Here is a 25,661-nt window from a genome sequence, read left to right on the forward strand (position 1 = left end):
AGGGGTGCGCCAATCCTGACTCCCACTACGGTGTTCCCCCAATTACCCAGCATGCAATGGTTACTTCCATGCACCTACTTTATAAGCATTTCATTTACAGTACGGTAAGATAGGAGGGAAAGATTCATTCACATATGTGTTCACACGGTAAAAAGTATATAACTAATTATAACCGGTATCACATGTCTATATCATATTTTGTCACACTATAATGTAAAATATTTACTAAATCCAAAAAGTCTCGCACCATGAGTGACAGGGGGTGACGGCTGATACACGGTACCGTAAGCATGTCGTGTTACCCAGAAGGCCGTAGGGGGTACTGTAAACTCATTCACAACCATGAGTCTACACAGCTCATCAAAGCCGGGCCCCCAACAGGTTTGGTGTATACCTCCAACACAACATCTAAAGTGTCTTTAAGTACTCATGAAAAGTACTATTATCATTTTTGTCTAAAACAAAAATTACCTTTTGTTAACGTTATTTTCTATCTATCCTATTGTAGACTTATATTATCCCAGAGTTTTATGCGTAATATTATGTAAGTTATGGGGAAAGGTTTATTCACAAATTAGTACACATGGTGTAACCACTAAGCAGTGAGCAACACACTGAGTGAGTATTTTTCAATACAAATATCTGCGTGCTTGTTTTAACATATACATATTTTACCCCCAATCAAGCAATACAAAATATAGGAGACCAAACTATTAACTAATGAGCGAGTGATACATTGTGAGAATGTAGATCTGCTATTTTGTAGGCCTATCAATTTTAAAAAAGTATACGTGTAACTCTTTACAACTAGTATCACATTATATATATATCATGTTTTGTCACACTATAATGTAAAATATTTACTAAGTCAAAATTTTACCCACCATGCACCAATCCTGACTCCCACTGCGGCGCTCCCCCAATTACCCTCCATGCAACAGTGCTTCCCCCAGCTATTTACAAGCAATTCTATTTACACCCCTGTGCAACTGATGCTTCCACACAAAAAAAATATTTGTTACACATTTTTACCCACAATCAAGCATTACAAAATATAGTACATAAGGTCTCACACTGTGTGTGTCAGGGAATCCTGACTCCCACTGCGGCGCTCCCCCATTTACCCAGCATGCAACGGTACTTCCCTACACCTACCAAGGAAGCTCTGAGAAGGAAGGGAAGTGGTCACGTGACTGGGCTGCGCCATGACACTTTCATGGACACTTTTATGGGAGCCAAACTTACACCAGAAGTGCAATGAATACATGGCAGTGAATGGAGCCGGCTGGACCAGCTCATAACTAACATTGAGACCTTTTGTAAAGTAATCACTTCTGGAAAATAACAGAAGACATATCACAGGTTGTTTTCTAATCACTTACTTTTCGATGTGCACAGTATATAATTTTATCTAAGGATCTAAACAGCAGCAGTTGTCGTTTCTGGCTCGGAAGTATCGCAAGATTTGGCTGCCAGGCAGGAAACGGTGGGAAGTCTCGCGATACTTGGTGCGTTCAGAAAGGTACTTTGTGCTCTTTAGATACCATACCTCTATAACAATTGCACAGTGTACACATCGAATAACAACACAGCAGACAATAATGTGTTACATGTCTTCTGTTATTTTCCAGAAGTGATTACTTTACAAAAGGTCTCAATTGTTCATAAATAATGTTTGTTCATGAGCTGGTCACTGAGCTCTCATTGACTCCAGTGCATTCTGCCAAACTTCCGGGTAGTTTGGCTCCCATGAAAGTGTCCATGACAGTGTCATGGCGCAGCCCAGTCACGTGACCACTTCACTTCCTTCTCAGAGCTTCCTTGACACCTACCTAGGACAAATAAAGAGGATAGTGCACGGAGGTGCGGCCCACTCTCCTGCGGGAGGTTTGCACATGCTCAGTGTAAACAGGAACTGCGATGATGGAGTGTTCCAGCAGAGGTGCTAGAGGTACATGAGAGTTGCTGACCCTGAACTGAAATAATAAAAAGGATATCACAAAAAGAGAATAGTACAAAGTTGATTTTGTTTTTATTTTAAAAAGTATATCAATTTCATAACTGTGGAAAAAATGTTGTGTATAACAGACTGAAAGATAAAGGACAAGTACATTTATGTTAATGTTTTTGTATATTTTCTTTTGTGGATTTTCCATGTTCTTTAATTAGTACATGTGTCAAACTTTTATTTTTGTGAAATGACAAAAGGAACATGGATACTGTTCATTCAAGTGCTGTGGATGATATAAAACATTTGAAAAGGGAAGGGTGGCTGCTGTTTAATTCTCAACTGTTCTGGATCTCATTATTTACATCACAAGTTATGAGCTTTCTATCTAGCACCTCTGCTGGAACACTTCATCATCGCAGTTCCTGTTTACACTGCACATGTGCAAACCTCCCGCAGTAGCCCTGGCCGCACCTCCGTGCACTATCCTCTTTATTTGTCCTAGACACCTACTTTACAAACAATTATATTTACCCACCATGCACCAATCCGTTCTAAATTAGCTAGAAGTGTTGGTGTACTAGGCAAAACCAGACATATACTAAATTATAAGTCACTGATTACATTATATAACACACTAATATCACCATATCTGACATATTGTGTGGAGGTGTGGGGAAACACCTATAGAAGCAACCTACAGCCTTTAATTATAATGCAAAAAAGAGCATTAAGAATAGTACATAAGGTAGGTTACTATAATCCTACAAATGAACTGTTCTTAAAGTCTTCCACACTGAAATTATTAGATTTAGTTGAATTTAAATCGGCACAAATTATGTACAAAGTAAGGAATAAACAACTTCCTGTGAATATCCTAAAATTGTTCAAGGATAGGGAGGGACGATATCAGTTAAGATGGGACCTAAACTTTCAACAACCTTGTGTTAGCACCACCCGGAAGAGCATGTGTATTTCTGTCTGTGGGGTTAAAATATGGAATGGCTTGACTGAGGATGTGAAACACAGCAGACACATCTCTCGATTCAAGATACTATTCAAGCATATCCTTTTGGCTAAATACAGTATATCATAAGTTCATTTGTATATAACATATTTAACCTATGAGGATGATGATGATGATGATGATGATGATGATGATGATGATGATGATGATGATTATGGTAATTAATTTATAGTGATCCTGGTGGATCTCTATGGTGACACGGGGGTGGGTGGGGTATGTGAGGATACGTGAGGATTTTTATTTTATTTTGATGTTCGTAGGATAGGCATTTATAAGCTTTCAGCTTCAGCCTATTCCTTTTGATCACCTCCAGTTCTTTTTGGTTATGTAACCGTGTGTTAACGAATAAGTTGTTTTGTTACTGTGAAGATGATCAAATAAACTAAACTAAACTAAAAAAATCCTGACTCCCACTGCAGCGCTCCCCCAATTACCCTCCATGCAACAGTGCTTCCCCCAGCTATTTACAAGCAATTCTATTTACACCCCTGTGCAACTGATGCTTCCACACAAAAAATATGTGTTACACGCTGGTTTAACATACACATTTTTACCCCCAATCAAGCAATACAAATTATAGAATGTAAGGTCTCACACCGTGTGTGTCATGGATGACGGGGGGCACACGGTGCCATAAGCATCTCGCACTACCCATAAAACCAAAGGGGGGTGTTGTAAACGCGTGATTTCTTTCTACGAACGCTTTAAGACATAGACCTGCCCTTGGTGACGCCCCGCACGGCCCGCCTGCCTCTTATTGGCTAGCTATGCTGCTGCTGTCAGAAGAAGAGTAGAGGAAGTAGGGAGAGAAGTAGGGAGAAGCTTAGGCTAAGCTGCTTAGCGATAATAATATTAAAACGTTAGCGATTTAGTGATAATAATATTAAAACGCCAACATTAACTGTCGCCGCATGACATAATCATAATCATGACATGATTCATGACGGTGAACTATGGCTTACGTTTACGTCATGTGTGCATCTGTAGGCAAAAGTTATTACCCTCGTCGCCGCATGACAATCATAATCATGACATGATTCATGACGGTGAACTTATGTTCACCGTCAGTATCCATAAGAAAGCACGCTAGAGATGTCAACATAAACATGAAACATTATTGTACTGTAAAAAGGGACTTTGTTATACTATTCCCTTCAGCTTTATCCTTTGTAGTATTAGACCGAATACGGACACACTGTATTTATTAGAAAACCCAACATTGTGATCAAACCACAATTCAATCAAAGCAAACCGCGTAAACAATATTAGTAAATACGGACACACGCTAATCACCACAAACACTTTATTTATTAGACCACCCAGATCGAATCACAATTCATTCAATCAAAGCAAACCGCATAAACAATATTTGTTTGCCTTTAATTCTGGAGCGTCATCTGTGCCTTTAGAATACTATAGAGACACACGAGGACTACAAATTTCACGCCCCCAAATGAGACAGCGTCCCCACTTCTGGTCCGTTGGCACGGATACTGCAGGCCAGTCCATAGAAGTCCATTGAAATTCAACTGTAGTTAGCCTACTTTTAAAATAATATGAAATTAACTGAAGACTATATTGATTTGAATAAAAATATGTTTCCAAATGTATGAAGTGTCTTTGTAAACATTATATTGTTGTTTTCTCAATAGAGGATGTATTTCACATTTAATTTACCACTTGAATGAGTTACCCATAATGTTAACGGAGCAGAGGGTTGACGGCAGACAGAGAACCTGTCGCTTTTACGGGACGTCACTGCCTTTACGAGGCTACGAGCGCCGATAATTCCACTGAAGAGTGGAATTCTCAATATACATCCCGATCCCGACTGACTTTGTTATTCATGTCTATATTTTGAACATGTCACAGGATTACTATATATGTTCTACCTACCACGGAGCTCCGACGGTGTGTTTTACCACTGTCAACTTGTTGTATAATTAATTTTGCTGAATAGTTGCATGGGAAAATAACCAAGCTAAATGGAGGAGTGACATCCTGACATTTTCAACTACCTAGTGAATTCTCCAGATGAGTATTAATAATAGACTTGCAAGATGCTGTTTAGATCATTTTCAACAAATACATAGCATATAAAACGAAATACAACAAATATATCTGGGTATTGAAAACCTCAAGGGATGCATCCGTGACGTATATACCGTGCGACCACTTTGACTTGAGATTTACAATGCTAGCACTTTTCACAAACTGATGGAGTATATTATAGTACATTGTAGGATGTATATTGAAATGGCAGGTATGTGACATTGAAAAGGACAAATTAAACATATGGGACACTTTATTAGAACACAAAAAAAATCGCTATAGCCTCAGTAATGAACCAGTGAAATTAGGGTATTTTATGATGCCTCTCATAGGGATTGCATTGGCAGCTGCAGTACACAGTTGAAACGGACCAGAAGTGGGGCCGCTGTCTCATTTGGGGGGTGAAATTTGTAGTCCCCGTGTGTCTCTATCACCTGTCATCATCTGTCACAGGGCACCGCCAGCTCTGGCCAATCAGACGCGCGGGGCGTCACCAAGGGCGGGTCTACGTCTTAAAGTGTTCGTAGAAAGAAATCACGCGTTGTAAACCATTCACAACCGTGAGTCTACACAGCTCGTCAAAGTAAGAGCAACCATCCCTACTTCCAATAATGTCATCTTCCTGAGGGATAAACTGGGGCTCCACTACTGGACAAAATTAAATGACATGATATACAGCTCTGCAGTAAAGTGCATGCTGGAGGAGTCATGGGAGTTCTCTGGAAACGAAATGAAGTCTAACTTCTTTCAATCTACTAAACAAAAAGCAGCGAACATTGGGCTGGGGCAAAATGGGGTGGTTGGGCATGTTTGGTCCCCGGTCCCGTTCTGGCAGCTCCCTGATCCAGAGGTTGACCTGACTCTCCTGGAGAATAGCAAAAACATGTCGTGTGAACAGGTGGACAGATTTCTATGGGGTTTTGATCAGTACCAACAGATATACACAGACGGCTCTAAGGACCCTATTTCAGGTAAAACAGGACTAGGGGTTTAGGTTCCCGGGGGCCAACTCCAGCAGAGCATCCGTATTTCAGACAACCTGTCAGTGTTCACTGCTGAGCTGAGAGCAATCCAGTGTGCGCTAGAGTGGATTGAACATGCTAGGCCAACAAATAGTATAATTTGCTCTGACTCTGCGGCTGCCCAGCTGGCCCTAAGGGACGGAGACTCCAGTGCCCGCCCAGACCTGGTACTGGAGTGTCTGTGCTGGTTGCTCAAAGTGGAGAGCTCAGGGTGCCAGGTATGCTTTGCATGGGTGCCTAGCCACTCAGGAGTCGAAGGCAACGAAAGGGCTGACAGTTTGGCTAAGGAGTCCCTGTTGAGGGAAAATGTGGACCTGAATATCCCACACGGCAAACGTGAGTGCTACAGTGTATGCAAAGACAAGCTCGAGTACCAGTGGCAGATTGAGTGGGCAGAAGAGCACAAAGGTCGGCACTTCTTCTCTATACAGACATCTATTAAAATTAAGAGGTGGAAATTAATATCTGGGCGAAGGGATGACATTGTCCTAACAAGACTCAGACTTTGGCACTGCGGGCTTGCCAGCAGCTTAAGTGTGGTTGGTAAACATCCCAACGGGATGTGTGACTGTGGCAGTCCAGAAACAGTGCAGCATGTAATCTTAGCCTGTAATCAATATGCAAAAGAACGCCAACAGCTGTTTATTGAACTCTATGACCTGGGAGTTACAAGGTTTTCTCTACAGTCAATTCTGGGAATTGGCACAGAACAGGACAAAACAGAATGTGTTGGTAAAGCAGTGCTGAAATATCTCCACTCTACTGGGCTATACGCGAAAATATGAGCAAGCGTCGGAATGGAAGGTGACACAGACATTGTAAATGAGCTATACCCCCGAACTGTGGAGGGCAGCATTGCACGTAGTCTGCAAGCCTGCCAGAAACTAAATGAAGAAGAAGAAGAATAATGTAATCTGACTTCTTGCCTGACTTCCCCTCGAACTCAGAGCTATTATATGGGAAGCTGTGAGTCTTCACGCATAGCTACGGCAGTCTGTAATTAACTTATTAACTATAAGAAGTTGACAGTAACTGCTGTCACCAGGTAAACAAATGTTAAAAAAACAAACAAGTTGTGCCAATCCAAACCAATATAATCAAACAAATACGAACAATGATGTCACTCTATGTCACAGTCCTAATTGAGTTTTGTCTATAAGGAATCAACTGCTCTGCTCAGATTGACTAACAAACGGTAGACTAAAAGCATACAAGACGGACCCTCCACAGACAGGGGAAATCACTAAGTGGAATACACATTCAAATAACACCAGTGTCTCCTGCCATACAGGATGAGGGGGACCCCCTCCTACAATATCCAATGATATAATTACCCCGTCTCCCCACCCGCACCACAGGGGGGTCACAGACAAGCCCACACATGTCCCCAACCCTAGCCCTCTGACAACCCTAACCCTATGACGTAAACAAAATGGCGGCGTGCCACACCCCCCAGTGCCCTCGGAAAAAAAGGCAAAGCATTATCAAAATATTGAATTTGGGATGCCCTACAGTACTACTCGGGTGTCACTGAATGTGTCACTCACTGCTGATTGACAGGCAGTAACACCTCCCCCTCTTTCCTCATTGGTCCGTCAACAGGCAGTAACCAGCATGGCTCCATCCTAGGCCACACCTCTGTGATGACGGGCAGCCTGTTGGACGACGCCCACTGGCACTCGGTGGTGATGGAACGGTACCGACGCAACGTCAACTTCACGCTCGATGCGCACACACAGCACTTCAGGACCAACGGAGAGTTCGACCACCTGGACCTGGACTATGAGGTGAGTGGATCTGGACTCGATACGCACACACAGCACTTCAGGACCAACGGAGAGTTCCACCACCTGGACCTGGACTATGAGGTGAGTGGATCTGGACTCGATACGCACACACAGCACTTCAGGACCAACGGAGAGTTCCACCACCTGGACCTGGACTATGAGGTGAGTGGATCTGGACTCGATACGCACACGCAGCACTTCAGGACCAACGGAGAGTTCCACCACCTGGACCTGGACTATGAGGTGAGTGGATCTGGACTCGATACGCACACGCAGCACTTCAGGACCAACGGAGAGTTCCACCACCTGGACCTGGACTATGAGGTGAGTGGATCTGGACTCGATACGCACACACAGCACTTCAGGACCAACGGAGAGTTCGACAACCTGGACCTGGACTATGAGGTGAGTGGATCTGGACTGGGCATATGGAAGAGCCGGAACTGGACACTAGCATACCATTGGCCTTATGCAGGCCGCAGCCATCTTGCCATAAGTTAATTTGCCATTGACAGCCCATACATCCAAACAGAAAAGTCAAACGACGTCAAACTCACCAACATCGCAGCTGTATGAAAAGCTTGAATTATCCTCTTTCTATCTGCAAAGTGTTTGTTTCATAAAAATCCACAATAGACATGTTATGACCTACTTCCTGTCAAGAAATTCTGAGCAATTCCTTGCAGATGTTTATTTTAGAGTTTGAGAACACTTAGAAAAATAATCACCTGCAAGGAATTTCTTGACACAAAGTAGATCATAACATGTTTACGGTGGAATTTTATGAACATGGATGACTTGGTTCCAGGCTTAAAATAATTAATATAAATATTTTCTGAAATATGAAATATGAATGGGCTTTGGATCTGTGGAACCCCAGAATGTCCACCCACTGCTGTGGCCTCGGTGCACATGCACATAAATCTCTCGAGCATATCTGCCTGAACTCGTTGACTACTGTACATCACACGAGTGTGATGTTTGTCATTAATAACCCTGACGTGTGGTGTCTTTGCTTTAAAATGTATCTCCACATCCATTGTTAGTTTGGTCTGTGACCAGTTTACATCAGACATTGTTTGTATACTCTTATGAACAGTTTGATAGGATATCAGATATTAGTTGTATACTCTTTGTGAACAGTGTGATCATATAGGATTTTATACTCTTGTGTTCGACACCAAATCCATAAAACATACATAATTATAATTAATGCACGCATGATGGAACATACATGAGTGGAACTAAATACATTGATTCTAGAATGTACAACCTGCGTGTGTGTGTGTGTGTGTGTGTGTGTGTGTGTGTGTGTGTGTGTGTGTGTGTGTGTGTGTGTGTGTGTGTGTGTGTGTGTGTGTGTGTGTGTGTGTGTGTGTGTGTGTGTGCACGTTTGTGCGTGTGGGTGCATGCTTGTGTGCATGGAAAACGTAACTATGCTCCAATTAAAGTAAAGCTGACCATTTAAGACCTCTGCAGGAAAATCCATACATGTGCGCTTGCATGTGCGCACACACAAGAACCACTAGTGTTTAACTTTCTGGTTCTGAAGCAGCTGAGAGGGAGGCAGAGTAGACAGCCATTACCTGTGTGTGTGTGTGTGTGTGTGTGTGTGTGTGTGTGTGTGTGTGTGTGTGTGTGTGTGTGTGTGTGTGTGTGTGTGTGTGTGTGTGTGTGTGTGTGTGACACAGTCAGCAACCATGTCAGAGGTCTCGTTGTGTTTGCCCCTGGTTAGTAATTACTGAGACCAGTGAAGCATTACCGCACGCCCACTCACCCACTCACTCACTCACTCACTCACTCACTCACGCACACACACACACACACACACACACACACACACACACACACACACACACACACACACACACGCACACATGCACGCACGCAGATAATGGCTGTCTACTCTGCCTCCCTCTCAGCTGCTTCTGAACCAGAAAGTGGAAACACTAGCGGTTCTTGTTTTTAATGAACTTCATGTTGTCATAAAATACTGTACTATACGAATTCACAAGACCTTTCTTAACTTCCATGAAGTCCTCTCTCCTCCCTCCCAAATTACGTCAGACTTCGGTGTCTCTACAGAGACATTAGAGGTGGAGATAGAATATTACAGTATTCTTGGAAGCACATTGTCATGAGTGGAGATTGGAATGGCATTTAGGAGCTGACTACAACCCAAGTCCATAGCCTTACTGCTTCTATGATTCTGCCCTGCATTAAGGCTCTGCTACTTTCGCTTTTGAATCTCACATGGAAATAGGCCTATCTCACAGCATTTCCCCGCCCCCTTTTTATGCCCCCTTTTGGAGATAGTGGTGTTATTTTTTTTGCGGTCCATAGGCTTCCATGTTAAAAGAGGTATTTTCACAAGCCACAAACTACCGTTTTGTAAAGGTAAGGTTTATTCTACTTATTTGAGTTGTTATACCATTGTGTTTTCTTCATATTATTATCGGTCTTTGACATTTTAACATTAGGAAATGTACTTAGGTTCTCCAGAGAAAAAAAGTGTAAATGCCTAATGTTAAATGACACCACTATCTACCGGAAGTGGGCGTGGACAGGGGGCTGTGAGATAGGCCTATCAGACCAGCCTCTCCTCTTGCCCCACACCAATCCGTTACCATGGAGAGGGACTGCCCACAGGTGAGTACAGGTGGTATATTGTTTCCATGATAAAAGGAACATTTATAAATATACACCAAATAGAATAAGATAGCTACAATAGAATAAATCAATCAGTATAGTAAAGGCAATATATACAATGAAAATTGAAAACCTTTTAAGTGTACTGACTGAGGCAATAAATGAATATTGGACAATTATATTTAAATAAACATGTCCCTGGAGGGCATAATGTCCAATACATGTACTGGGGGTCAGACCTAATAAATTACAGGTATAAGGGTCTGTACTCCAAAATATACAACATTGACATCACACACAATGACAGCGGGACATAAAACAGAATAGAACCAAGATATCAAAACAATCCAGAAAATAAATAAAGTATCAAAAACCCCAGCGGTGAGAAAACCTCAAAATTCACAACATCACATTTAGTAAGAATTCATCATTTAAACCTTTTGGGGCTAGGGTGTCGCAAGTGAAGATCCAATATGCCTCATGTCTCTTAAGGAGATGGTCATGGTTTCCGCCTCTGGGTGGCAGAGGGACCATCTCCATGCCAACAAAGCGTAAGGTGGATATGTCATGTTTCATGTCATTAAAATGACATGAACCCTTAAAGACTGTCTGACTTGAGCGTGCATTTCCCCTGAAGCAATACACAATTACACATGGCACTGGTAGCATATGTCTGATAACGCTGGTGTTATTGCAGCAGCAGCTTTCACTCAGGAGCTGTATATTAGCCCTGTCACTTTTACAGATCATCACCACCACCTGCTTCTGCACAACATTCAGTCTGGCATTTAAACAAAAGATAAGCTGCTTCACGGTGCAGGTTTCTGTCAAAGCTTTCAGAACTTGCAGGGTCTGTCTGTGGAAAGCAAAGCAGAGCAGATGGTGTGAGATACTGTAGATGGGTAAAGGCCTGTGTGTGTGTGTGTGTGTGTGTGTGTGTGTGTGTGTGTGTGTGTGTGTGTGTGTGTGTGTGTGTGTGTGTGTGTGTGTGTGTGTGTGTGTGTGTGTGTGTGTGTGTGTGTGTGTGTGCGCCAGACAGTACAGTGTAGTCTGTACTCTCACTGTCAAGCAGGCACCAGATGCTGGGGAGCTTTGATGCAATAGAACAGGGGTAGCAGTGTTGATTTTGACAGCAAATTTTGATTTTACTTTTTGTCATAGTCTTTTGAATAGTTTTAATTTAGTCACATTTTAGTCACCTTGAATGTTTTAGTGTTACAATGGGTGAATGTAATGCACAATCTATGTAAAGCGCCTTGGATAAAGGCGCTATATAAATGCACCATTTACCATTTAGTCTAGTTTTAGTCGGCTAAATATCATACGATTTTAGTCGACTAAATCTACAGTTGATTTAATCGACTAAAATATATTTTAGTTAGTATTAGACGAAATAAACACTGAACCCTATAGAGCGTCGCAGTCCCGCCCCCTTTCAAGCCCAGGAAATAATTCCCCATTCATTTTCCCTCATAGGCTTTTCAAAAAGTATTTATTTAAAGACGTTTACACCGCGGACAAAGCCAACTCGGCTCGTGACAAATCATGACAATAAACACAATGTGTTGGGCAGATCAAATAAGAAGAAAAAAAAAAGTTACCCTGCCTTTCTTTTCTTCTTTCTAAGTATTTGATCTGCTGTTTATTGTCATGTTGTGTTCATCCTCCCAGCCGTCAGTGTGTTCAACCCCAGTCGTCTCCCAGACTTCACTCTGCATGTGGTTGTACAGCTGGCCATATGTGGACGTGCTCCAGGAATTGATAGATTACCTGCAGACTTTTGAAAATGCTTCCCAGGGGGGTGTCTTAATTGTCTTGGCACAGATGTCCATGAGGCTCATGTTTAGTGCCATGATGGGGGGGGGGGGGGGGGGGGGGGGATGTGGGGGGGTGCTCGCTGCAAGGAGATTTGGCACTATTAATACAAGTAAAACAAATCTGAAGGCTCAAAGTTCTCCGCCATACACATGATAAAAATACATAGCTTTATTAATAGGCTGAAAGACTATTGTGAACTTAATAGTAGGGCTGGGACTCACTGCAAATACAAATATAAGTAAGGTGGCACATTGTGTTTCCATTTTCTTTCCATGTTCAATTATAACAAAATGTGTCTCTTCCTGCAATCAGATCTGTCAGTCACACAATACACTATTGTAGGTTAAAGTTTACTCTCTCGATAGTTGAAGAGCTATAGGGTCCATTTAGTCTGAACAAAACTGAATTAAAAAGCAAGCTATGTTACATTTGGTCCATTTGGTTACCAACTATCCCATCATTTAGCTGCAGAGACCACCTGGAACCCCCTCAAGGACCCCTGGTGGTCCCTGGACCACTGGTTGAGAACCTCTGCTCTAAAGTCCCCAACAAAAATGTTGACTGGACTCTGCCCGGCCGTGTCACCTCTGATGATGTCAGCATTTTTATGAAGACATACACACAAAGTCTAGGTCATAGTTGGTATCCTCGTTGCGTGTATAAAAATACCTGCTTTGTTAAAGTAAACTGGGACAAGAGATAGGCCTTCATTTAGTAGCTAGGGCAGTGGAGAGAGGCAGTGTCCATTTTCACCAACAGGCTTCAGTGAGGAAGAAGAAGGGTAATGTATAGCTGTTTCCATGGGCACATACAGTACAGGAGATAATAGATGAGTGTGCAAAGTAAACATGCACAGTGTTGCTCTCAGCGAGCCCGGACACCGTCCGTGGCTATATCGGCCTACAGTAAACAGTGTGAACATGGGAACAATATATGAATGAAAATTACATTTTGTTTGGCTTTTAGGCTCCGTAAACAGAAGGCGCACATATGGGGCAGATATCACACATAACTTACCTAATTTCATAACTTTATACTTCATGTGAATGGTGAAAACAGCAGTCAAAACGCGTCATGTTGTGACTCGTGACACGTTTTGAGCTTGCTGTTTCCACTATTTTTGGAAAATCCAAACTTGGAATCGATTATGACGATTATGCAAAAATAATTGTGATTAGTTCAAATAAGTGCGATTACAATTTACAACTACAATTTAGGCATTAACAGACGCTCTTAATCCAGAACGATTTACAATAAGCAAGAACAAAAAAAAGAAACATGGTAATACATCAAATACATAAAAATTGTCATCAACAATGTGTATACACTATAGAGTTCTATGTATACATAAAATGCTAAGTTACATAAGTTGAGCCTTTGCATACACCTGTAAGGCCGTCTAGGCTAGGGCAAGTGCTACAGCAAGTGCTACATACGGGCTAAGATGGAATCTGAAGAGGTGGGTTTTCACTTGTCAGACTACGGCGGAAGGTTGGGAGTGAGTCTGCAGTTCTGATTATTATGGGAAGTGCATTCCATATAGTTTTATAGAAAGAATGGAGAAGAGTCTGGGACGTGTGCAGCATTGTCCTGGCTATTCTTAGTGAATGTTCGTCCAGCTTCCCTGCATTGTTGGCATGGTTTGCAGGGTCCGATCAGACTTTGAAGATATGGGGGTGCCACACGGTTGGTTGCTTTGAAGGCCAACATCAGAGTTTTGTACTCTGCAGTTGTTGTGCAGGTTTGGCACTGGAAGGTACTCAACGCTGCCGGGGATGCCGATGAACCACCAGGGACCAACCATTGTTCTGTAATGACCTCATAGACACTGTCCTGCTACATTTATTTTGCAATTAGGTTCGTTTTTCAGCATGTCCTCTCTCCAAATGATTAGCTTTGTTTCTCACAGGGTCCCCTCTCCAAATTATTGTCTCCACCAGGCCGAAGGCATGGGGAGAGAGTATGTTTTGCACTCCGTCCGTCCGTCCGTCCGTGTGTCCGTCCGTCCGTCCTTCCGTCTGTGAACAGCTAATCTCTGTCACCGTTAACCCGGTCGATGCCAAATTTTGCACACACACTCCCTGGATGCCAACGATGAACCTCTGCCCCAACATTTACAGAACGGCCTGTTATAGCGCCACCAGGAGGCCGCTTTGTGCAAAACCAGTTTTTGGACAGTACACCTACAGATTTTGTCCAAACATCACGCAAATGATAATGGTACACAGTCTCTCTAGAGCCATTCAACGAAACTGGTCTTTCAGATTTCTCAGACTCCATCCTGATTGGCTAAGATTGGTTTCCAAAGTTTGCAGGAGTGCTCAGTTTCAAACAAAATGCTGCAAATCATGAACACATCGTGTGATTTCCGTGAAATTGTGCACGCACATTCCCACTAGGCCGAGGAAGAAATGCGACATGAACATTTTCAACTCAGCCTCATGGTGGCGCTATAACTGGCCGAAAAGGGTTTTTACCTCTAACTGCACGGATCTGTGGATAACTTTGTATGCCAACTCCCTATAGGCCAAGGAAAAACCTTTGCCTGGAATTTTTCACATCTGCTCTTTATAGCGCCACCAGGAGGCCGCTTTGTGCAAAACCAGTTTTTGGACAGTACACCTACAGATTTTGTCCAAACATCACGCAAATGATAATGGTACACAGTCTCTCTAGAGCCATTCAACGAAACTGGTCTTTCAGATTTCTCAGACTCCATCCTGATTGGCTAAGATTGGTTTCCAAAGTTTGCAGGAGTGCTCAGTTTCAAACAAAATGCTGCAAATCATGAACACATCGTGTGATTTCCGTGAAATTGTGCACGCACATTCCCACTAGGCCGAGGAAGAAATGCGACATGAACATTTTCAACTCAGCCTCATGGTGGCGCTATAACTGGCCGAAAAGGGTTTTTACCTCTAACTGCACGGATCTGTGGATAACTTTGTATGCCAACTCCCTATAGGCCAAGGAAAAACCTTTGCCTGGAATTTTTCACATCTGCTCTTTATAGCGCCACCAGGAGGCCGCTTTGTGCAAAACCAGTTTTTGGACAGTACACCTACAGATTTTGTCCAAACATCACGAAAATGATAATGGTACACAGTCTCTCTAGAGCCATTCAACGAAACTGGTCTTTCAGATTTCTCAGACTCCATCCTGATTGGCTAAGATTGGTTTCCAAAGTTTGCAGGAGTGCTCAGTTTCAAACAAAATGCTGCAAATCATGAACACATCGTGTGATTTCCGTGAAATTGTGCACGCACATTCCCACTAGGCCGAGGAAGAAATGCGACATGAACATTTTCAACTCAGCCTCATGGTGGCGCTATAACTGGCCGAAAAGGGTTTTTACCTCTAACTGCACGGATCTGTGGATAACTTTGTATGCCAACTCCCTATAGGCCAAGGAAAAACCTTTGCCTGGAATTTTTCACATCTGCTCTTTATAGCGCCACCAGGAGGCCGACATGTAAAACACATTTTCTAATATTACTCCTTCAGATTTTATCAAAATTTCGCGCAAATCGGTACACATGCTCTCCATATTCATGTGATCAAGACGGGTTTGTTTGATTTCTCATAATCCACCCTCATTGGCTACAATTGGCTTCTAAACTTTTCGGAAGTAGCCCGTACAAATCGCCACAACTACTCAATGCAGCGTCCGATTGTGGTGAAACTGTGCATGCATATTCCCACTAGGCTTTGGAAGAAATGCCACTTGACAGTTTTCAAATCAGCCTCATGGTGGCGCTACAACAGGCCGAGCCGCGTCACACACACACACACACACACACACACACACACACACACACACACACACACACACACACACACACACACACACACACACACACACACACACACACACACATTTTGCCAAACATCACACACACACTCCTATCCTCCTGGTGGAGACCTGTGCCCAGAAGGGCACTTTTTCTAGTTAGGTTTGTTTCTCATTGGCTCCTCTCTCTAAATTATCTGTAGCTTTATCGCCATGGGAAACATTATGTTTACATTACCAGATACATGCTAATAATACACTCCTGTGTGGTGTTTGTCGCTGTATATTTGCATACCAGTGAAATGAGGCGTAACGGGAGCAGTGGACACTCGGGGGCAGCAGCCCGGCGGCTCAGTGAGCAATTAGGCAGTGTTGATTTTGTCGACAGAAACTATGACGAAAAATGTTCGTCGACTACCTTTTTTCACTGACGAAAACAAAATGGAAACTAAATGAAAACTAAGCTATGATGACTACAACTAAGACTAAATGTATTGACCATTTCGTCAACAATAAATAAAAACTAGGGGCACGGTGGCACAGTAGGTAGTGCTGTCGCCTCACAGCTAGAAGATCCTGGGTTCGATTCCCGCTGGGGACGCTGTGGGCACTGGGGGCGTGTTCCCTCCTCTGCGTCATCAGTGCCCATACCCGAGGCGGGGTTGGCGAAAGGACCTTTCTGTGTGGAGTTTGCATGTTCTCCCCATGTCCCCTAGGGTAGATACCCTCACAAAAACATGCCGTAATCCTGGTCTCTAAACTACCTCCCCCTGGCCAGCCGGGGCACCTGATGGAGGGGAAAGGAACTGGTCGTAATAACGTCTTCCTTCCACGCGATGTCCAGCCGGGGAAACTCTCCCCTGTCAGGTGAAAAGAAGCAGCTTGGACTCCTCATGCATAGAAGGAAGCATGAGGTCAGTCCGCTGCCCCCCCCCCCAGGTTGGCAGAGGAAGTGTAGCGCCCAGGATTACATTAGATAATTGACACTGGGTGGAAAAATGGGTTACAAAATTGTGGGATAAAACATTTAGTTTATAAAAAACAACAACTGTGTGTGCTCTTACTGTGGGCCCAGGTACAGGGAGTGAGTGATCAGCTGGTGCAGCGCTGTTAGGTGGGACAGGTTGGGTAATGTCACCTGGAGCAGCGCTGTCAGGGAAAAGTGACAGGTGGATTGCATTCCACTTTCTTCCATCCTCAAGAACATATGTTTGCTCCTCAAGCAAGTCTGAAATAAAAACGGAAATAATAAATTCACGTACAATCAGTGTGCATTTCACTATGAAGAAAACTTGGTAACCCTTCATTTTACGGTACGGTAATTACCAGGTAACTACCAGGTAATTACCTGGTAATAATAGGTAAGTACCTGGTATTACCTGGTAACAACCAGGTAGTAGTTATAAGTATTTACCCATTAATTAACTGGTAATTACATGGTAACTTCCAGATACATTACTCAGTAATTACTATGTAATTACCAAGTATTACCCCGTATGTATAACTATTTACTGTATAATCTCCTGGTAATTATATGGTAAATGACACACTGGTTGCCAGGTAATTACCAAGTATGTTCCTGACAATTACCAGGTATTTATACGTTTTTACTATGTAATTACCAGCTAATTACATAGTAGTATTTATAAGTATTTATAAGTATTTAATCTGCAACCAGGCACGATACCCTGGTTGCAGGTACTATAGGTATGTAGGTACTAGGTCATTACCAAGTATTTTCCTGACAACTACCAGGTAATAACATGGTAACTGTATTCACTCTGTTTACATGGGAAATTACCAGTTGTTACTAGGTAATTTCCTGACAACTACCATGTAATTACCTGATAGGTACCCAGTAAGAAAGGAGGAACTGTGCTGTAAAAGGAAGCGTGCTCCATTTCCATGATATTACCAAGGCTTTTTTTTTGCTATTTGTCCGGGTGGTGGTGTAATAATGACGTGCTATCCAGGGGGAGAAGCAGACTTATGGACACGTGTTGGAGTAGGGAGGATGCCCACCAACGACACTGATCATTTTGTGTTAGTCGTTATCACTCCCTGATATAATTTCACACCCATGGGTAAACACAAGATTATTGGGTAATAATCTACTAAATACTGTGTAAATACCTGGTAATTTTACAATTATGGGGAAAGAACATGGTAATGCCATGGAAACAAATCACGCTTCCTTTCACAGAACAGTTCCACCTTTCTTACACGGTAACTTGCAAGGTTTTACCTGTTAACGTTTTGGAAATGTATGTGGTGAAAATGTCTAATTACTGTGTAAATACCTGGTAATTGCCAGGTAACATGTTCAAAACATCCTGATGGTCAATGAGTACCACAGACGAATAACAGTCTAAGTCCACACTATTGATCCATAATATATAAATGATAGATAAGGGTTCAGGACAACAAGGCCTTTTCGTGGAGGGGTCAGTCTGAAATTTGGACTTAGACTGTTTTTCGTCTGTGGTACTCATGGATGTTTAGAATCTACAATTACAGTGAAAGTACAGGGTAATATTATGGAAACAAACCACGCTTCCTTTCACAGTACAGTTCCACCTTTCTTACACGGTAACTTGCAAGGTTTTACATGTTAATTTACACAGTAAATACTTGGTAATTAACAGTTATTGCCAGTTCAAAATTCAAAGTTCAAGTTCAAAATACACCCTGATGGGTAATGGGGAGGATTATAATCTACAATTACCAGGTAGGTACATGGTAATATCATGGAAATAGAGCACACTTCCTTTCACAGTACAGTTCCTCCTTTCTTACTGGGTACCTATCAGGTAATTACATGGTAGTTGTCAGGAAATTACCTAGTAACAACTGGTAATTTTCCTGACAACTACCAGGTAACTGGTAGTAGTACTACTGGTGGTACTACATGGTAACTGTAATCACTGTGTTTACATGGGTACTACCCATGTAAACGCATGGGTAGCCTACTAGGAAATTACCAGTTGTTACTAGGTAATTTCCTGACGACTACCATGTAATTACCTGATAGGTATCCAGTAAGAAAGGAGGAACTGTACTGTGAAAGGAAGTGTGCTCTATTTCCATGATATTACCATGTACCTACCTGGTAATTGTAGATTATAATCCTCCCCATTACCCATCAGGGTGTATTTTGAACTTTGAACTTTGAATTTTGAACTGGCAATAACTGTTAATTACCAGGTATTTACTGTGTAAATTAACAGGTAAAACCTTGCAAGTTACCGTGTAAGAAAGGTGGAACTGTACTGTGAAAGGAAGCGTGGTTTGTTTCCATAATATGACCCTGTACTTTCACTGTAATTGTAGATTCTAAACATCCACAATGACCATCAGGATGTTTTGAACATGTTACCTGGCAATTACCAGGTAACTGTACTGTGAAAGGAAGCATGGTTTGTTTCCATGGCATTACCATGTTCTTTCCCCAATTGTAAAATTAGCAGGTATTTACCCAGTATTTAGTATTACCCAATAATCTGGTGTTTACCCATGGGTGTGTACAATTATATCAGGGAGTGATAATGATAACGACTAACACAAAATGATCAGTGTCGTTGGTGGGCATCCTCTCCGCTCCAACACGTGTCCATAAGTCTGCTTCTCCCCCTGGATAGCACACTGTACACACTGCATCTGTATATTAGCTGTGAGGAGATAAGAGGAAACAACCACGTAATACATCAAAACATAAAAATAGTCATCATGAATCCTACGTAAGCTTAAGAACCTAAAGGTGCGTTCAGACTTGAATGTGTATATTCGCATCGGTTCGTCCCGTTTGTGTTGCGCCAGGTCGCGCCGCTCCCGTTCGCGCAACTATCGTCTTTGCATTGACTTTGTATGTAATCCCGCCGCTCTAACCATCCAAGGCGGAACGCAGCTTTACAGTGGAATATCTATCTTAAGGAAAATTATACACTATAGAGTGCCATGTCTACATGAAGTGCTATTTAATTTACATAACTATTGGAGATGAGATCCAGTAGAACTACAAGACACGTCCTGTTATGTTTGGTTGTGCTCCGAAAATAGTTGCATGCATCTAAGTGTAAATCAGCAATTACGACGCCATCAAGGCCCTAGTGTCAACTGTAGATTTAGATGACTACAGCATTTAGTCAACTAAAACTAAAACATTTCAGATAGATAGATACTTTTTTGTCCTCATTTTGTGCCCAGCAGTGCCAGTGACCAACCTATGACTAAAAGTAAATTACATTTAGGCTGGGTGTACATATCAGATACAGGTGTTGGTATTCCTGCTGGGCATTTCTGCCTGACGCACCTCCTCCAGTGCCTTTTGAACAGGTGTGATGTGACACCTCACTGAACACCTCTGTGGGCCTAAACGGGTCATCAGCTGGGGACCACCATTCATCAACGTTTCGCTCCTTTAACCCCAGTACGTCTCATGGTGGCGGAGCGGTGGCAGGGATCTCTCCCTGCCACCCCCTGCTGATGCCCTAGGTGTTTGTCCCCCAACTCTTATGCTTCCTCCTTAGCCACAGCCAGAAGCTGCCTTTCTCCGCCTCCTCAGCCAGCTCTTTCATGTCTTTCCGATGACCCGCTCCTGTGCATCCCATGTCCCGGAGTAGGCAAGCACAGGGCAGATAACAGCTTTCCAGCCAGCCTCCCTGCACTCTGCCGCCAGGTCTGAGTACTTGGCTCGCTTCCGCTCATAAGCAGCCTCCAAACCTCCCTCCCATGGGAAAGTGAGTTCGACCAGAAGGACTGTCTTGCAAGCCTCTGACCACATGACTAGGTCTGGCCGCAGCGATGTTTCCACGATCTCCCTGGGGAACTGGAGCTGCTTCCCCAGGTCGACCCTCATGGTCCACTCATTTCCCGGTGAGAGGAGTCTTGCAGTATCTCTCTGGCGGGAGGGTTTGACACCCTCTCCAGCCCTCGCAAACTGGATGGTATGTCTGCCTGGAGCGGAAGGTCTGCTGTTTGATTCCTTTATGCATGACTCTGACACCTCTGCCAGCTTTTTCAGAAGTTGGTTGTGTCGTCATCTGTAGCGGCCTTGGGACAGCGCTGTCCTGCAGCCCGACAGGATGTGCTTGAGGCTTGCGTTGATGGTGTTGCAAAGGGGACAGGTCTCTTCGGCACCAAACCATTGGTGGATGTTTCGGGGACAAGGCGAGGTGTCATATGTTGCTCTGATCAGGAAGCTGAGCCTAGCTTGGGGGATCTTCCACAGGTCAGACCATGACATGGATCTGTCTGTGAGGCCTTCCCATGGCCACCATGGCTCTTCATACAGCATGTGTAAACAGAGCTGCATGTACCGTATGTCCGTGTATTGAGATCAGTACTATGTGGATAGTACAGGAATAATAGACAGTACTGTGTACATAGATAGTATAGGAATACTCATATGAGACAGTACTCTGTGCATAGTACAGGGGGCGGGGGGGGGGGGTGGGTCTTGTGCGTCTTGTGTCATTGTACCAAATCATTCCCTGAAGAAGGCAACTTGTTGCCGAAACGTTGGAAAAATAAAGATTTTGATGGCATCGTGACTACGAGCTGTGCGGCCTCTCTCCTTTTTCAGTCATTGTACCAAACAATGACACAATCAATCTGTATGTTTAAATCAATTTGTATGTTTCACTTTCAATCAATCTGTATATGAATGTCTGTATATAAGTGCACGTCAGAAATGACTTTGGACAGATGGAAAAAAAAACTTTACCTGGGTACATCTTCTGATAGTTGTACTTGAATGTTGACATGAATGACATAATAATCCCATCTAGTGTTTAATTAGCGCGACAGAACGTGACAAAATAGGCTACAGCTGAGCTGAGCTATGTCGTGCTGCTGACAGGCAGCTGCATGAACACAGTAACACACACGTTGACACAAGGCTATGGTAAAGATACCAAGAAGGAGTGAACCGTGATGTCACTATTATGCAACACGGAAGTAGTACAGACTTGAAGCTGTTTATAAACCAGTCAGTCAGTGACATCACTGACGAATCCTTGGTGTTACTCTTCCTGTGACAGAGCCTTTCTTTTCACCGTCGTCTTGACTTTTTTCTTCTTCCTCCTTCATGGGCCCCCTGGGGTCAATATCTTAGCCTGTGTCTGTTGTTGTTGTGAAGCTGGTTATGTTGCTATGTTGGTTATATCTGCAGCTCTGATCATGAGGAAAATACAGAGCGGAAGTGAAGTGGCTCTCTAGTGTCTCTCTCCAGGTCTCTCTCAAATGTTTCAGTATATGTAGTCTAATGGTGCATTCACAAGATACATACAGTCTACCATTCATTGTCAATGGAAGCCAGCGACGTGAAGCTACGAAGCTACAAAGCTGTAGCTGAAATTTATTTTTATTTCCCCCTCCAAGATCTTTTCACCCTGTTCTGACTGACAAAAACATGCAGTGTCTTCTTCTAGTCCATTGTTTCCAATGCATATAAATAATGTCTAGGTCCAATAGCGCTCGTAGTTGAGACTCCATGCTTGATTGTTGATGGGTTTTTTTCTCAATCTCCCCCGCGGGCCGCCGCGCCTCACGTCACTACAGACGCACGCTTGATGAACGACCGTGTGAGTAACGGATATACCGGTACAAAGCCATAAATATGCTGTGATATTTCTATCTTTGCATGTACCTCATGTGAACGCAACTTTAGTTTAGTAGTTTAGTCATTATAGCATAGTTTTTATTTAGTTTTCGTCAGTGTAAAAAAAGGTAGTTGACAAACAATTTCGTCATAGTTTCAAAGCCGTTTCAGACTCAACGAGTGACGCAGGTGTTCTCGCTTGGATCACTGTCTGCTCACGAGGGTTGTGACAAAAAAGCTGACCCCAATCTAGGTCTATTCGCCCGTGAGCCTGTGCACGAAACGAGGCTTTTAGTTACGGGCATGAACACCGTTTGGGATGTCCTCTCTCTCTCTCTGTCTCTGTCTCTCTCTCTCTCTCTCTCTCTAGCTGAGTTTCGGGGGGATGCCGTACAGTGTGAAGCCTCTAGGGGGAGACACTGGTGGAAGGAAGAACTTCCGAGGCTGCATGGAGAGCATCGTCTACAACGGAGACAACATCACCGATCTGACCCGAAGGAAGAAGATAGAGAGCTCTGTAAGGGTTAACGCACGCACGCATGCACGCACGCACGCACGCACGCCCATTACATCACAGACCTGGCCCGCCACAAGAAGATAGACAGTGGAGGCTTTGTAAGAGAAACCACACACTCTCATAATTAGAACAGTTTGAACACTGATCGAGATAATTAAGCCCAGCTGCCACTGGCGAGCGGAGAGGGAAGCCACAGACACGGCTAGTGTGAGAGCAGAAGTGGGGAAGAAAAAAAATCAGCCAACCTAAAAGTAGGGATGCACAATCGGTAGCATAATCTGTTTTTACCGTTTGGCGTTATCATCACCCGTCAACGCTTCACTTGCAATACAAATAACCTTTTGTATTGGAATTGAGCTCAGATTGATCTGATCATACAAAACATCCATGTTTTTGGAGGTCAATAAAAAATGATCGCGACCTCACAGGTCTGTTTCCAGCGCTTGTGATGAAAAGGAAAGTATCTGCCGTGTGCGCCCCGGCCGGACATGATCCCGTGGTGTCACTTCAAATAGGGGCCATGCGGCCTGAAATCCGTGGCGCCAACAGCACCATCTAGTGGCGGCAGGCAAGAAACTCATTTCATAACTTTATACTTCATATGAATGGTGGAAACAGCCGATCTACACGCTTTTGAGCTTGTAGATCAGCTGTTTTATTCCACTATTCCATTCTCAGTCTCACCACGTTTGTGTCGTCCGTTGATATTCCACCTGACATTTTCACTGTGGAAAGACATGACCTGAACGCTGCCATGAAGCACGATGTGTTTTAAATTTAAATTATAAATACCTGGGCTCTTAAAATCAGTAAAATCACAGCATTATCAAACTGCAGGATGGAACTCCAGAATATTAAGCGTTTCCCCACATTTTATTCATAGGCCGTACAAAAGAAATTGACAAAAGTGACACCATTGGTTTCTATACAGCCGTCCGCCATTTTTCTGGTCCAAATGAATGCTATTGTTTGCAACCTAAAAAAGCGTGGGTCTTAACTCGGTAGAATCAGTAGAAAACATACCCTACTTTTATTATTTTAAAATGAATGAAACTAAAATGTACTAAACGCATATCATGATGATATGATGAAAACAAATATTTTAAACTAGCATTTGAACACAAAGTGTTTATGAAAACTGAATAAAGTTCACCCGGAACCTCATTGACTCGTTTTGAGATTATAATTGATTGCAGCCAAGGATGAAATGGCGACATCAATTAGCCCATCACTAAACCCCACCCCAAAAGTGATTGTCCAATGCCAATCCAAATAGTTTAGCAACTGTTGCTAAGGATGGCAAGCGTCTGTCACCTCATAGCTGTCAGTGTTATTTTCAGTATTGCAGTGTTGATTTTGACAGCAGATTTTTATTTTAGTCATAGTCTCTTGAATAGTTTTCATTTAGTCTTAGTCACATTTTAGTCACCTGGAATGTTTTAGTGTTCGTCTAGTTTTAGTCGACTAAATATCATACGATTTTAGTCGACTAAAATGTGTTTTGGTGGGCCTTGATGTCGTCGTAATGACTGATTTTACACTTGCTGAAAATAGCAGATCTACAAGCTCATACAGTAGATCAGCTAGTTTCAGCATGCAACCAATTGTAAAATGACTTATACTGGATCTATTGTCCACTAGTCCCTTCCTAACATTTTAGTCTAGTTTTTAATTTATTGACGAAATTGTCAATATATTTAGTCTTAGTTCTAGTCATCATAACTTAGTTTTAATTTAGTTTCCATTTAGTTTTTGTCAGTGAAAACAGGTAGTCGATGAACATTTTTTGTCATAGTGTTAGTGGACAAAATCAACACTGTAGTGTCACTGTTACACAGCTTAACGTCGGGAAAGTTACACGACTCACCCAACCAGGTGATGGCAAAAATACTGTATAGTTTTACAGTGAAAACTCCCGTCGGGCTGTCGTTAAAGTTGATTGAGTTGGATACTGTTTCTCCCTTTGGCATTTCCTCACATTTCTAGTTTAGTGAAATAACGTCATGCGTTTGTCCAGTGCATAGCATAGTGACTCGAGTTTTACAAAACAAACAAACAAAAAGACAAACATTAATGGGGCTCCTTCAAACTTATGTCTTCAACTTTCACATAAACTCTCTCTGGCAACTCCGCTTAAGTTCCAACGTCAGACAAATTGATTTGCTGTCGTCCTTTTCCCTGCTCTCTACTGCGTTCCATCCTCCTATCTTCACAAACAGCTTCCATGTGGGAACTGCCAGTGACACATCATTAATCACTTCCCACTTCCCTTGCTTTGCTCCGAGTCGGAGACATTCCACACCGATGTCGTCAAACTCTGGTATCCTCGACATGTCTTCCACTTGTTTTGTCCTACATTCAATAATGACCAGTCCACATTTGGAAGGATAATGAAGGAAATACCCAAATTGTCCTGCTATAAACTTGTCTAGTGGAAGAGAGCAGTTAACTCT

The 25,661-nt window shown here is 42.9% G+C and overlaps 1 protein-coding gene across 1 annotated transcript in view; it reads left to right on the forward strand.

The window, feature by feature from the left end:
• Nucleotides 1–25,661, forward strand: part of LOC306923543 (contactin-associated protein-like 2) — a gene marked incomplete at its 3' end in the record, with an annotated part of 333,896 nt that overhangs the window by 145,351 nt on the left and 162,884 nt on the right. Inside the window, exons 7-8 of the mRNA XM_079501713.1 lie at nucleotides 7,652–7,836; nucleotides 23,062–23,214. Coding sequence (XP_079357839.1) covers nucleotides 7,652–7,836; nucleotides 23,062–23,214 — 338 coding nt within the window. The remainder of the gene's footprint in view (nucleotides 1–7,651; nucleotides 7,837–23,061; nucleotides 23,215–25,661) is intronic.

The sequence above is a fragment of the Electrona antarctica genome (genome assembly GCF_951216825.1).
Source record: "Electrona antarctica genome assembly, chromosome: 5".
NCBI classification, from domain to species: domain Eukaryota; kingdom Metazoa; phylum Chordata; class Actinopteri; order Myctophiformes; family Myctophidae; genus Electrona; species Electrona antarctica.